Source organism: Sorex araneus, chromosome 2, assembly GCF_027595985.1.
Source record: "Sorex araneus isolate mSorAra2 chromosome 2, mSorAra2.pri, whole genome shotgun sequence".
Lineage (NCBI taxonomy): Eukaryota > Metazoa > Chordata > Mammalia > Eulipotyphla > Soricidae > Sorex > Sorex araneus.
The window spans coordinates 39,524,935-39,540,443 of record NC_073303.1 but is presented as its reverse complement, the minus strand read 5'-3'; the positions used below and the strand labels follow the sequence as shown (position 1 = coordinate 39,540,443).

Sequence of the window (15,509 nt, the reverse complement as noted above, 5' to 3'; positions counted from 1 at the left end):
TTGCACTGTGCAATTGAAACCATCCAATCCTTCCCTTCCGACTTACCTCCCTTCCCATGATCCCCTCAACTCCCTTCCGTTTTGCTCTGAATGGCAAGTTCTCCCCTTGTTGGTAGCTAAGGCAGGTTCACTGTATAAACGTACACAATTCTTCTTTATCCAGTCATCTGTGATGGGCCCTTCGATGGCTCCCATGATCTGTGTTTTGGTTTGGTTTGGTTTGGTTTGGTTTTTGGGTCACACCCAGCACTGCTCAGGGGTTACTCCTGGCTCTACACTGAGGAATTACCCCTGGCGGTGCTCGGGGGACCATATGGGATGCTGGGAATCGAACCCGGGTTGGCCACATGCAAGGCAAATGCCCTCCCCGCTGTGCTATTGCTCCAGTCCCAGATCTGGCTGTTGATGACGCCACAAGGCTGGGGCAAGATGGAGTTTCTTGTGCTGAGGTTTTTAGTCTTCTGCAAGACGCCCCAATAGAGCTGCCGGGTCACGTGCTTATCCCATTAGTGGCTTCTGGAGGAGGAAGCACACACTTTTCCAGACACTTGCACCCACCTCTGTACCCCGGCGGGGGAATTATCAGCCCCCTTCACAACTGAGAAAGCCCAAGTCCAAGGTCTGGATGTCACCTCAAGGTCACACCACCTGACAGATCCCAGATGGAGACCGCCCCCCCTGGCTTCCCAACCCAAAGAGTGCAGAACCTTGGGCTAACTTTGGATTAGGACCCTGTGTGGGGTCCCCACACTGAGTGTGGGGGTCATTTTCAAATAAGCTTACTGATTCATTAGCAGGGCGGGTTTGGTTTGTAGGCCTATAAACCCAGGTCACATAAAAATTCCTCGGGCAAGGGGGTGTTGGGTAGACAGCTGAAGCCGGTCTGGGAGGGGGCCCGTCACGGCTGAGGGGCTTCTCAGAGCGGGACCCCAGGGACGCACAGCCAGCATGTCACCTCTCAGCATGTCACCTCTCACCTCCTGGCAGACGTGCCAGTGCAGCTTTGCTGCTAGATGGGGCCTGGCTCTTCCAGTCCAGAACCTTCTAGATTTTCCCAGAGTGCCCTACCCAGTGCTCCGGGAGCCTGTCCAGCGAGCATCCCCACTGGTCAGCGGGGCCTGCAGGCAGTGTCCTTGAGGAAACATCTTGAGCTCAGAGCGGCCGGGGCAGCAGCCTGGAGCCGGCCTCCCCCGACCCACTCCGGCTCGCAGACCCTCCTTCCCCTCCCGGATGGAAAGAGCCGCGCCGTGCTGACCCCAGGTCACTCCCGCAGTCGGGCAACCAGAAATCGCAGCGTCTAGACAGCCGGGTTTTATGGGGCCAATGAATTCCTGCCAGTCGGGAACGGGCGTGCTCCATCAGGGGTATATTTAGAGCCAGTCGTTATCTGGGCCCCGGGGCAGAAACCTCACCTCCTACTGCACAGACTCTTAATTCCAGACAGAGCCCCATTGAGCCCTGCCTCAGACCTCCCATTCTCCCCCCCACACACGAGAACCCAGGGGTCCCGAAGCCTTGTGTAGCCCAAACCTCAGGGCCGGCTCCTCTCGCCTTTGTAAATCAAACCCCCTTCAACCGCGCCTCCCTCAGACCTCAGGGTTAAGGGGTGCTGGGGTGGGGGCGCAGCTGGCTCCCACCTGCCCGGGGCTCCAAACACCACCCTCCTCTGTCCCTGATCGTCAGGGCCCGGGAGCCCCGGCCCTTCCCCTTACGGCCCGGGCATCGATGGTGACACTCGTCACTCCCCTCGCCCAGGAAGCGGACAGCCGCCTCACTGCCAGGGCCTGGAAGGTCCAGATTTGCCCAAGGTGGACGATCTGGCAGAGTGAGCAGGCAGGGAGGGGCAGGGCCCAGAGGGCTGACGTCAGGGCTTCCATGGGGCCCCGAGGAAGGCGGCCTCCCCGGCCCTCCCCTCCAGACCCTGCAGCCCCTGGCGGCAGCCTGGGGGGATTCTCTGCTGCTCTGGAGGTGCCCTCGCTGCAGCCCCCTGGCACACGGGGAGCTTGGCCAGATGGGAGGCATGGTGGGCCACACTGCACCAGGAGAAGTGGGTGTCGAACCCAGCACAGGGCTGGCTCACCGCCACAGACTCCAGTGTCCGCGGGCCCGGAAGTCCAGTCAAGGTGGGGGGCCGCCCACCCTCCCGCCTCCTGAGGCCCCAGGGAAGAGCCTTGTGTGTGTGGCTTCGTTGTGGCCCCCAGTGGCACCTTCTCACTTTCTCTTCTCCTGGGTCTCCCTCAGGGCTCACTCTGAATCCAGTGCTCTCTCCTCCTAGACTTCCACAAAGACCCTATTCCCCCGAAGAGGGTACACAGGCAAGCCAGGTGGCCCCACAGGCTGTCTTGCGTACTCTGAGCGCAGATCTCAGTGCTCGGGGGGGCAGCTGTGGCCACTAAGGGTCATGCCCCAGGCTAGATCACAAAGACTGGCGTGAAGGCGCTGCACAAGGCCCCTACAGATCCAGGCAGCCGGAGTGCTTGGGTCTGAATGACTCCGCGGCCCTCCTCCCAGCACCTGACTCCTCGTTGCTATTGTTTCCCAAGTTTTATTTTATGAAAGCATCATGAGTTACAGAGTCTTTCGTAGCCGGGATTTTTACACGCAATCACCAATCCTGGCCCCAGTGCCGGCTTCCCGCTGACATTCCCGGGTTCCCTCCCACGCCCACCCCTCCAGCCTGCCCTCCTGAAAGGCACCATTCTCAGCTTCACTGTTAAAAGTTGGGTCTCTTTATTTCAGTGTTGTGACTCTGTATTTGGATATTCGGCCCTGCCGTTCCCTGACACCTTTGTCCCTGACTCCCTGGCCCCATTGCTTCTCGTCTGTCTCTTCTCGCCCTCCCTCCACCCTTTCCTTCTTTCTTCTCCTTATTCTCTGGGACCAGGGTTGATCTGGGCATCCGCCCTTTAAACCATTGCACCCCTCATCTAGTGACTCCGAACACCACATACGAGTGATGCCATCCTGTGTTTGCCCCTCTTCTCGGGCTTCCTTCACTTACCATGATGTCTTCCAGCTCTATCCATGTAGCGTGAGTGGCTCGATTTCATCATTTTTGGCAGCTGCGTAGTATTCCATTGTGAATATATACCAGTCCTCGTGCTCCACTGATCTGTCCGTGACTTAATCCTTATTCCTCCACAAAAGCCCAGCTCAAGCACTGCCTCCTCCGGGAAGCTCACCCTGCCCCTCCCCCTCAGGCAGCCTCACCCTCTGTGCCCAGATCTGTGTGCTTCTCTCATCTGCACAAGAGCCCTGGGGCCAGGGGCCTCTGCCCTCACCATCCCACCCTCCTCCCAGGCTTCCCCGAGGAGGCGCCCCCCCTTAACCCCGGCATGCTGACCTACCTTCTTATCTTCCCCCAGGCTGGTGGTGGGAGCACCTCTGGAAACCAATGGCCACCAGAAGACGGGAGACGTGTACAAGTGTCCAGTGGCCCATGGGAACTGCACCAAGCTCAACCTGGGTAAGGAGCACTGGCCAGGGACAGGGACACAGAGAACTCCCACCTACAGAGAAGGACGTCAGGAGGACAGCACAGGCAGGGGTGAAGGGGTGAGGGCAGCAAGGCCCAGGGTTCCAGCTCAGGTGCCTGCACGCCACCCTCCCAACACGGCCCTCCCAAAGTGAAGACTGGGCCTGCTGGGAGCGCATGTAGGCCCCGAGGCCTTCCAGGAGGCGGCGTAGCACCTACCTGAGTATCCACCCACCTAGTAACACACACCCCCTCCCCAACACACTCCTCCGTTGTGTCAGAGGGCAGCGGGGGCCAGGCAGGAGCTTGTGGTCAGGAGGAAGCAGCAGTTCCGTCTGGGGCCAGAGAGGCTGTAGACGGGGGCGTTGAGCGTCCCTGACACGTGGCCAACCCAGCATCACGTAAGGTGCCGGCGCCCCGCCGGGAGTGATCCTTGAGCACAGAGCCAGGAGTAAGCCCTGAGCACCACTGTGTGTGAGTCCCAAGCACAGAGCCAGGAGTTAAGCCTTGAGCACTGCCAGGTGGACCCTCCACCAGTAAATAAATAAGTAAAGTTCCCTTTGGGCCGTGGCGCCTTGAACCCAGGCCCTGCAGTGGCTGCCTGACCTCCCGGGGGCCGTGCACTGTGCCAAGGCAGGCGCGAGGCAGGAGTGGGGAGGGGGCATGGGGAGGGGGCGGGAGAGGGCAGGGAGCAGGGGTCAGGCCTGGGGGAGTCGAGCTGGCAAGGATGGGCCGTGGGGGTGGGTGTCTCCCTCCCTCTGTCTCGCTCCCACCACGGCAGGTGGAAGCCCGGAAACGCCCTCGGAGCCCAGGAGCATGAACGGGGAAGGCTGAGGCGTCAGGAGGCTCTGAGTTCAGGGTTCCCCCAGCCACCGAGCCTCTGCAGCCGGCCCGACTGGGGTCCTTCCCGCAGGGAACCTGAGTCCCAGTTTCCTCAGGCCTGCCCAGGTGTGGAGCCTCACCGGGCCGCGTGTTCTCGCCCTCTCTCCGGGGAAGGACAAGGGGGACGCCAGGCCCCAGCGGGAGCAGCGTCGGTGGGGAGGGATGCAGCCGAGTGGGCGAGGCCTGTGCCACGAGAGAGGGCCGGGCCGGGCGGTGGTGCCCCACGAGAGAGGGCCGGGCTGGGCTCTGTGGCCCACCCTCTCTCAAGCCTGCTGGTGGCAGGAAGGGCACCACCCTGCCTGGAGGTTAGAGTCCGTGGGGGGGAGCAGGCATAGGGTCCCGGAAGTGAGAGCAGGTCCCTTAACGGGGGTGGGCAGGAAGGCCTGTGCATCACGGCGCACCCTCCCGCGGCCACCTTCAGCACCCCCGGGGAAGACTCTGGCCTGCAGGGATGACGGGGGAGGGGGAGACCCCCGGGGGGGCCCAGCCACCTCTGAGACTGAAAGTAAAGGCGCTTCACTACCAACGGGGAAGGCCGGGGACACCTGAACACAGAGCTCCCAGCCCACCAACCTCTGCAGCCCCTGGCTCCTGGCCCTGCCCCCTCCCAGCTGAGACAAGAGCAGATGCAGGCGGTGGGGTTAGTGGGGTGAGGCTCCCCTCTCGGTGCTCAGCGCTCACGACCAGACGCCCAGCAGAGGAGCCCGGGCGCTGGGCTGAAGGAACTGCATGCGCTGAGACTCTCCCTGTGCCAAGCGTGTTCCTGGAGGGGGATCCAGGCTCACCAGGCTCCTGCTTTGGACTGACGGAATGATCTAGAAAGCCTTGTTCACTGTGCTTTATGGGGGGCGGAGGGGCCGGGCCACACACTCCCCCTGGCTCTGTGCCCAGTGCTCACTCCTGTGGCGCTTGGGGCGGAGAGCCCTGCCCGCAGCGAGCCCCAAGGCCGCTGTCGCATCTGGAGCTGCTGGGGCCGCCGTTCTCTGGCGCCCAGGAGGGAGTTGCGCGCCGGTGGCTGAAGGCGGGAGGGGGAACGGGCCCAAGAGCACAGAAGTCCGGGCTGCCACGTTCCCATCCCGGGTGGGTCCGGAGCAAATGTGGAGGTGGGGGCACGGGGGCCTGCACTGAAGAGGCTGAGGTGGGAGTCACTCGCGGGAAGGTTCAGCCCAGTCTGAGGGCTGCGCTGCCTTCACTGTGTGACCTTGGGCCGACTGCTTGGCCTCTCTGAGGCTCCGGTTCCTCCTCACACGGCGGGGGGCGAGGCAGCAGTGAGCCATGTCTGGGCCAGGAAACTGTGAGGAGGTGCCCCGACGTGGTGGAGAGCCAGGCTCCGGGGCAGGGGAGCACGGAGGAGGGGGATGGGCTCTGCCTGGCGCCAGCTCCCCCCCAGCAGCAGAGGGCAGGAGGCCCTCACAGTGGACTCTCCCCCCAGGCAGGGTCACACTGTCCAACGTGTCAGAGCGCAAGGACAACATGCGGCTGGGCCTGAGTCTGGCCACCAACCCCAAGGACAACAGCTTCCTGGTAAGAGCCCGCCCCTCCCTCCTCTCGGACCCCTCCTGCCCCCAGCCGGCTCCCTGGGGCACGGAGACAGGTGGGGCAGATGGGGGGACTCGTGTCGGATGCTCACACCGCAGCCTCCGGGACTGGGGCTGGGTTTTAGGGACGTGGTTCGGGTCAGGACAGAAAGTCCGGTCTTTTAATTCATATACACCCGGGGGTGGGGAGGTGGGCCGGGGTCCCTGCCCCCAAGCCTGGCAGGACCTGGAATCAGTCAGGACCATGAGACAGCCCCCCAAAGTCTATTTTTTAAGTGATTTAGATGAATGTGTTCAAAGTAGAATAATTATGCCTATAAATTAAAGGAAACTGCCACCAAAGTTTAATCCTGGAGGCTCTTGGTCCATGTGAGAGATGAGATGAGTATCCGTGCCTCAGGAACAAATGCAACACCCCCCCCCCTCCCTGCAGAGAGCCCCGGGCACATCCCAGTGCTAGATGCTCAGCTGGCAGAGAGCGGCAGGACTTCTGCAGACACGGCTCTCTGGAGACCTTGCGGCTGTCCGGGAAGGCAGGGGTAGGGGGGGTGCAGGTTGGATGCAGGAGAATTACAGTCCTGAATGATGTGATGGAGGGGACCATTCTTAGACGCTTTCCCCACTCCAACTCCAAGCCAGCTGGTCTCCGGGGCAGCAAGAATTCGATTAACCTATGGAAAAGCCCCTCCCCACCCCCAGTCCGGGCACACAACTCTCAGATACGGAAAGTTGGTCCAGGGCGCGGGGCAGGGACTGGCGCTCCCTTGAGCCCCCCTCACGGTGCACTCTCTTCCCAGGCCTGCAGCCCACTCTGGTCTCACGAGTGCGGGAGCTCCTACTACACCACGGGCATGTGCTCCAGGGTCAACTCCAACTTCAGGTTCTCCAAGACCGTGGCCCCAGCTCTGCAAAGTAAGTGGATCCAAACCCACAGCCTCTGTGACTAGCTGGGGCTGGCTCCAGCAGCCCGAGAACGCTGGCCCTGCCCTCGTGAGGATACGGGCGCAGGGTGGAGATGGGCCCGGCAGCAGGGATGCTCACTGCAGACCCTCTCTGAAGAGTGGAAGCAGAGAGAGGAAGATTCTGGGTCTCCATGTTCAGAGGCAAGGGTTGCCTGGGGGAGCTGGAGTGATAGCACAGTGGGTAGGGCGTTTGTCTTGCACGTGGCCGACACGGGTTCGATTCCCAGCATCCCATATGGTCCCCTGAGCACCGCCAGGAGTAATTCCTGAGTGCAGAGCCAGGAGTCACCCCTGTGCATCACCGGGTGTGACACAAAAAGAAAAAAAAAGAGGTGTCCGGCACAAGTCTGGGGACCCTGTTCACGTAGACAACGATTTTGTTTTGTTTATTGTTGGTTTGGGGCCACACCCAGCAGTGCTCACTGACTCTGTGCTTAGGAGTGATATTCCTGGTGGTACTCGGGGGACCCTAGAGGATGCTGGGGATCAAACCCAGGTTGCTTGCCTGCAAAGCAAGTGCTACCTTTCTCGCTGTACTATCCCTCCGGCCCCTGGACGACAACTCAAGCAGCAGCCGTTACGCAGTGCCTTGCTCTGTGGGGGCAGGCCAAGGGAGCAGGAATATTCCTGAGAAACAGTCTCATCGTACTGTGATTCTGGACATCACGAAGCTCTGCCCAGTTTGCTCGGGGCCTCAAGGAACACAAACTCCCCCACTCATTCCACCTGCCAAGAAAGTTATGGGGAAACGGGGCTCAGCCCTGGCCTCCAGCAGCCGCAGACAGCTTGGCTCGGGCCCCACTATTTCCTCTGGGCTGAACAACATCGCTCAGGCAGCTGCCGCCCCGTTGACGGCGGGGGGTGGCGGGAAGGTGGGGGGCGAGGGGATTAGCACCTCGAGTGAGAGGGAGAGAACCTGCAGGAGCAGGCCCGGATGGAGGCCACAGATGGGCAGGAGGAGAAAGCCTCCATCCAGCTGGTCCCTCTGTGCGGTGACCACGCCATCCCTTCACTGGGCAGTTAGCACGAGGAGTTCCTTTCCCAGCTGGTGAAGCAGGTTTTCTGCACAGTGTGAGTACTCTCCAGGGAAAAATGGGCAGATGTCCAGGATTGCGCCACACTACAAGGCAAAGCAGATATTTCTTTAAGCTGCTCCTCCCAGATGGGAGTATAAAATGAGTCCCCCATAGCCATGCCACTGGACGCCGTGCCAGGCTGTTTTCACTCGGGGCACCCCAGGGGAGGGTGGGGGAGAACCCTCCCCTCCCCAAGGGACCCAGCCCCAGCAGCTGACCTCCACTACCTAACCACCACCATGCTCCAGGCAGCTTTCCGGACACTTATAAGACACTTCCAGGGCTGGAGCGATAGCACAGCGGGTAGGGTGTTTGCCTTGCACGCAGCTGACCCAGGTTCAATTCCCAGCATCCCATATGGTCCCCTGAGCACCACCAGGAGTAATTCCTGAATGCATGAGCCAGGAGTAACCCCTGTGCATTGCCAGTGTGACCAAAACCCCCCTCCAAAAAAAGGACACTTCCTACCTATTTTCCATAACTACCACACCATATTTGATGGAGTTCAGACAGTAGGCAACAAATCATAGAGTAATATATATATTACCATATATGTATATATATATATATATATATATAGGCCGACAAGCTACAAGAGTATCCCACCCGCACATGCAGAGCCTGGCAAGCTACCCGTGGCATATGTGATATGCCAAAAATAGTAACGATAGGCCTCATTGCCCTGACCCTAAAAGAGCCTCCAATCATTGGGAAAGACGAGTAAGGAGACGCTGTTAAAATCTCAGGGCTGGCTCATTGGCAATAGGACTGTCTTTTTCTTTTTGGGGGGAAACCCCAGTAACGGTAGTGAGTTGTGTGTTGAAACATGGAATGTAATCGAGATAAGCGCAAATGAAGTGAAACCTATCACGTATAAGGGTGGGGACTAGGGAGGTGGGAGGGGGCGGCAGATAGACTGGGGGGGTTGGGAATGTAAGATGGGCACTGGTGAAGGAAGGGGTATTTGAATATTGTATAACTGACATAATCCTGAGAACTTTGTAACCCTCCACTTGGTGATTCAATAAAAAAAAATAAAATAAAATAAAATAAAAAAAATCTCAGGGCTGGGAGGAATAGAGACGTTACTGGTGCCCACTCGAGTAAATCGACGAACAATGGGATGACAGTGATACAGTGATACAGATATTTCAAAGTAAGCCCAATTACTCACAAACAGAAATAGATGTATTAGATTTTTCAATACGCTTTTTAGACTTATTAAGTTACCTGGGATTCGTTTGCTTTCTTTGTTGGTTTTTATTGTTCACTTTAATTCATGTTAGAACTATAGAGAACTATAGAACTATAGAGAAACCTCTAAGAAAGATAGAGAACAGAGATGCAGGCATAAGAGTTCAGCCTGATGATGCCATTGCCATGTGAACAAAAATACTTTGTTTTAAAAATAGAATAAAGGGGCTGGAGTGATAGCACAGCGGGTAGGGCGTTTGCCTTGCACGCGGCTGACCCGGGTTCGATTCCCAGCATCCCATATGGTCCCCTGAGCACCGTCAGGGGTAATTCCTGAGTGCAGAGCCAGGAGTGACCCCTGTGCATCGCCGGGTGTGACCCAAAAAGCAAAAAATAAAATAAAATAATAAAATAAAATAAAAATAGAATTAAAGGGGCTAGAGCACTGATACCGCAGGGAGGGTGCCTGCCTTGCACACGGCCAAGCCTGCATTGGATCCCCAGCTGCCCATGTGGGTCCCCATGCCCACCAGGAGTGATCCCTGAGCACAGAGCCAGAAGTTAGCCCTGAGCACCACCAGCTATGGCCCTAAAACAAATAGATTGATAAATAGATAAATAAAATGTTTAAAATAGAATGAAGAGGGATGGAGCAATAATATAGCAGGTGATAATATTCCGATGACCTGGGTTTGATCACTGGCATCCCATTTGGTCCTCTGAGTCTTCCAGGAAAAATCCCTTAGTGCAGAGCCAGGAGTAACCCCTGAGCACGTCCAGGTGTGGCCCCAAAAAAATAACAATAAAAAAGAATAAAAGATCTAAGGGGCCAGGGCTGGAGAGATAGCACAGTGGGTAGGGCATTTGCCTTGCATGTGGCTGACCCGGGTTCGATTCCCAGCATCCCATATGCTGGGAGTAATTCCTGAGTGCAAAGCCAGGAGTAACTTCTGTGCATCACCAGGTTTGACCCAAAAAGCAAAAAAATATATAAAATGATCTAAGGGGCCAGAGAGATAACACAATGGGTAGCTCACTTGCCTTGCACACAGCTGACCCAGTTCAATCCCGGGCCTCCCAGATATTCCCCCGAGAACTGCCAGAAGTGACCCCTGAGTGCAGAGCCAGGAGTGAGCCCTGAGCACAGCCAGGTTTGGCTGAAAGTAAAAAAAAAACACACAAAATAGTGTTCAAGGTGTTCTGAGCACATATGTGGTCTATGGCCCTTTCAAAGTATCATCTTGCTCCTCCTGGTGATCCCCCAGTGTCTGGTGATGCTTCACAGAAGAGAAAACTGTTGCAGCTGGAGCCACTCATCCGGTTCAAAGCCAGAAGCCAGACATCCCGGGGTGCGTGGCCCTGGGCATTCCACCACTCCACCTTGCGGCCAGCGTGTCAGTTCTAATAGAATAAGATGGGAACACTGGCCAGTGGACAGCAGAAGACTCTGCTGAGGACAGAGAGGTCCAGTCTAACTAGAGTCTGGCTCCAAAACCCATCCATTCTCACACACACACACACACACACACACACACACACACACGGCAGCTCCTTCCAGTGTTCTCTGGACAATCATGGGGAGGATCAGAGACAGGCGCTGGTTCCCTGGGAATCTGTGACCACACCCCCACTTTCCAGGGTGCCAGACCTACATGGACATCATCATCGTCCTGGACGGCTCCAACAGCATCTACCCCTGGGTGGAGGTCCAACACTTCCTCATCAACATCCTCAAGAAGTTTTACATTGGCCCTGGACAGATCCAGGTGAGCATCTCCGGGACTGCTCTTAGCAATGTCGCCTGCACCCCAGTGGGCGTGATGTTTGCTGGGGTGGGGGGGAGGATCGGGCATGCACGAACAGGTGTCCATGGAGGGCCGGCCCAGGTCCTGAAGCTAAGGCTGCCCCCAGCCCCCACTGCACTAGCCCACTGAAGCACAGTTTGGAGATCGCCCTTCTCCGATTGGTCTTCTGCTTAAACACAGCTAGCTGGAGTGGGGAGACCCGGGGAGGCCAGGACACACCCAGCTAGAGAGGAGACCTGGAGGACGTAGGTGGCCCTCGCCTTCAAAGTGCCTCATGGGAAAAAAAGGGGGGAGCGCTGGAGTGATAACACAGCGGGTAGGGCATTTGCTTTGCACACAGCTGACCTGGGTTCGATTCCCAGCATCCCATATGGTCCCCCGAGCACCGCCAGGAGTAATTCCTGAGTGCAGAGCCAGGAGTAACCCCTGAGCATCGCCAGGTGTGACCCCCCCAAAAAAAATCAAAGTGCTGCATGTCCAGAGGGAGGTTTTCTACACATTGCTTTGACCAAAGGAGGGTCAAAGAATAGAATTACCAGGAAGCCAATTTCGAGTCAGTCCAAGAAATTGGTCTGTGATGGGAAGACTGTTAAAAGAAAACAGTGGGTTTGGACTTGCTATCTTTTGAAGTACGGAATTTCCACCCACCTGGAATAGACCATTCCGGTGTCAACCCGGCGTTAGCAAAATAGGGAGGACCGAACAATCTCACCTAACGGAAACTTTTTTGTTTTCTTTTGCTGGGGGGCCATACCCGGTGATGCTCAGGGGTTACTCCTGGCTCTATGCTCAGGGATCACTCCCAGCAGTGCTTGGGGAGCCATAAGGGGTGCTGGGGATCAAGCCCAGGTCCACCATGTGCAAGGGAAGCACTGGCCCACTATACTATTGCTTTGGCCTCAACAGCAACATTTTCTCCTTCTCCTCCCACGCTCCTCTATTTTGAGGTTACTAATACTGCCAGTATCTTAGCAACGCAGGGGAGAAAAGAACTGCTTTTTCTTGCAAGTTTTAAGGAACCTTAGCTTCTGACGGAGCCATAGTGCAGCAGGGAAGGCACTTGCCTTGCACACAGTGGACCCCAGGATCCCATAATGCTCCCCAGAGCCCCCCAGGAGTGATTTCTGAGTACAGAGCTAGGAGTGAGCCCTGAGCACTGCTGGATGTGCCACTCCAAAAGAAGTCCCGGTTTGGTGAGCGGGTTGGGGACCGCCACCCATGCTCTTCCGGTCATTCGCCTTCCATTCTAGGCTCAGCTTCTGTCTCGTCAAGTCAAATCACCATCTTCTCTCTCCTGATGCGTCTCCCGCTTGCCTCACCCAGCCACCCCCTCACTCCCAGATCTTTCCAGAACAGGCATCCCTGCGGGGCCTCTCTCTGAGCAAGCGCTCTGCCCGGGGCTGCCATCTCGGCGACTCAGACAGAGGTCGGGCCCTGGAGCATCTCCAGAGGAAGCCTGGGGTGCTGCGCTCAGGCCGGTCTGTCTCCCTCTGACCTGCAGGTCGGTGTGGTCCAGTACGGAGAGGACGCGGTACACGAGTTCCACCTGGATGACTACAGGTCTGTCAAGGACGTGGTTGAAGCCGCCAGCCACATTGAACAGAGAGGAGGGACGGAGACCAGGACAGCGTTTGGCATTGAATTTGCTCGGTAAAAAAAAACGCAATAATTTTTGGGCCAGAGGCCTGAGCACATGCTTTACATACAGCTGCTGTCAATCCCTGCATGCCCCCACCCTTCCCCGAACTGCCAGGAGTGTCCCCTAAGCAAAGAACAGAAGTGAGCAGTCCCGGAGCACCACTGGGTATGCCCCCACCCAAAGAAATCATAATTTGAACTTTTAAAAATCTCAGTTGCCGGGGGCCAGAGCGAGAGCGCAGCAGGGAAGGAAGTAGCCTTGCAACAGGCGGACCCAGGCGGTCCCCGAGCACCTCGAGGAATGATCCCTGAGAGCAGAGCCAGGAGTGACCCCTGAGCATCTCCTCAATGCCTCACTCCCCCCCCCCCAAAAAAAAATCAGCTACTAATGCAGTTATGTGACAAAGTGCCACAAAATTTAGTGCTGAGATAATTTAATAATCTCTCCCAGTTATGCTTTTATTTTTCTTTTGGGGTCACACCCGGCAATGCACAGGAGTTACTCCTGGCTCATGCACTGAGGAATTACTCCTGGTAGTATTCAAGGGACCATATGGGATGCTGGGGATCGATCCCGGGTCAGCCGCATGCAAGGCAAACGTCCTACCCGCTGTGCTATTGCTTCAGCCCTGCATCAGTGATTTTTAAAGGAAATTCCCCAGCATCTTTCAAGTGAAGGCCTGAACTCCTAAGATGATTATATCTGAGGAGTTTCGATTTTCGACACATACATTTCACACGTAAGGCCTGACCTGCACTGTGTTCCCGGAGTTCCCTGTACCTGACCACCCGGCCGCAGGGTCAGCCCCAGGGTCTAACCAAGTCCACACTGTAGACTCTGGTAGTAGCATGACTGCATGTGGCCAGATGAAATCTTCCCTGCCTCGCGAGATGAGCCTTTCCCTAAATGAATGTTTCTTCGTGTGCTCATACTCAGGAATGGGCTTTTTCAACTTTCTGCATCACTGAGATGAGCCCCTGGAATGGGACCCCTCCTCTGACTCATGTAGAAAACAGTCCACTGTTTGGGCTACACAGCCCAGCCCACTACCCCTAGTCTGTCCTGAGTGACTCAGTAGACACTTGAACCATCAGTGACTCAGGATCTCCCCCACAGCCACCCACTGAGATGTACAATCTGCACCTCAAGCAGAGTTTTGAAATCCCTACCTGAAAACTATAGCCCTTGGTGCCCCCCACCCCCCACCCTGTTTTTCAGTTAACATTGGTTCCTAATTGCCATTGCAATGCTTTAGGAGCACTTTTGAGCAGCTCTCCAGAAGTCACACCACAACCACCGATGACAAAAACTCTCTTTGATGGCTTCATCTTCTCTTACAGCCAAGTAGGATTACACTATGTTTATGTCCCGTAGTTCCTTTGCCCCGTCATCTGTTCCTGGGTACTTGGGTTGTTTCCATATTTTTGTCTATTGTGAAGAGTGCTGCAATGAACGTAGGAGTACAAGTGTCTTTTCTACATTGTGCTGCTTTCGGGTCCATAGGGCATATTCCAAGGAGTGAAATTTCTGGGTTATATGCAGAACTGAATCCATAAGCTACATAGGGGGAAACATAGGTAGAGCCCTCTGTGATGTTGAGGCTAGAGGCATCTTTAAGGATGCAATGCTGTAGGCCAAGCAAGTGGAAGCAGAGTACAAAGACATTCCACAGATTAGACCACTCCTCTGCTGTTGGACACTTGGGTTTTTTTTTTTCAGATCTTGGCTATTGTAGGGGTTGGAGAGAGAGTATAGCAGGTAGGGCACTTGCCTTACATACGGATGACCCAAGTTTGATCGCCGGCATCCCATATGGTCCCTAAGCACCAACAGGAGTGATTCCTGAGTGCAGAGCCAAGAGTAACCCCTGAGCATCACTGGGTGTGGCCCAAAAACTTAAAAGAAATCTTGGCTGTTATGAATAAGGTTGTGATGACTATCAGCATGCGTGCATCCTTTCAAATTAATGATTTTGTGTTCCTAGGGAAGATGATAAGGAGTGGAATTGCAAGGTCATACTGAAGCTCTCTTCTTTGTGGGGTTTTGTTTTGTTTCTTTTTTTCCCTTTGGTTGGTTGTTTTTATTTTGAGAAGTCTCCAAACTTTTTCCAAAGAGCCTGAACCAAGTGACAACTTGAAACTTTCCCACCACATATTCGCCATCTTCTTCTTAACTAGAGTTTCTAGGCTATACAGACAATTCCTGACCGGGAGGCAATACCTCAGCCTAGTTCTAATTTGCATTTCCTGATGATTAGTGATGACAGACATTTCTGTCATCTGCCTGTTGCCCATCTTTCTTCAACTTTGAGAAAGTGTCAGTTCATCAGTTATTTCTTTGATTATGTCATCTTTCTGGTCTTGAGCTTCGAGGTTGTTTTGTGTATCTTGGACATTTGCTCTTTGTATGATGTGCGATGCATAAACACTTCCTCTGAGTCAGTGGAGTATCTTTTTCATATTAGGTCTAATTGATTTCACAATGCAAAAGTTTCTAAGTTTGGTGTAGTCCCACTGGTGTATTTCTGCTTTGGTCATCCTTGAAGGATGCTCAACAGATCAATTAGTCCGGAAGACAAGACTGATTGATATGTATATACCATGCTAATTAGCACAGATGCTCCCAATGAAGGTGCATCAAGATACAGAAATCCATTATGAACAGACCAAACTGAGAGCAATGTAATAATAGAAAGGGATTCCAACACCCATTTTCATCAGTGAATAGGCCAACCAGACAGAAAGTCAACAAGGAAACAACTCTGAATAAAGAATTAGACCGCATAAACTAAACAGGGTTTCCTGTCCCCAGACAGCCAAGGAGGTGTATTTATGTGGAAGGTCTCAGAAGGAACGATGGATCCAGGTCACAGATGTTAGTGTGCTTTGGGCAGGGCCTGAGACCAGCAGAGACCTATACAGATTTTGAGCAAAGAGGA

At 55.3% G+C, this 15,509-nt stretch overlaps 1 protein-coding gene across 1 annotated transcript in view; it reads left to right on the top strand.

Moving 5' to 3' along the window:
• Nucleotides 1–15,509, top strand: part of ITGA11 (integrin subunit alpha 11) — a 110,388-nt gene that overhangs the window by 52,792 nt on the left and 42,087 nt on the right. The window contains exons 3-7 of the mRNA XM_055127389.1: nucleotides 3,366–3,466; nucleotides 5,790–5,881; nucleotides 6,693–6,807; nucleotides 10,766–10,893; nucleotides 12,434–12,582. Coding sequence (XP_054983364.1) covers nucleotides 3,366–3,466; nucleotides 5,790–5,881; nucleotides 6,693–6,807; nucleotides 10,766–10,893; nucleotides 12,434–12,582 — 585 coding nt within the window. The remainder of the gene's footprint in view (nucleotides 1–3,365; nucleotides 3,467–5,789; nucleotides 5,882–6,692; nucleotides 6,808–10,765; nucleotides 10,894–12,433; nucleotides 12,583–15,509) is intronic.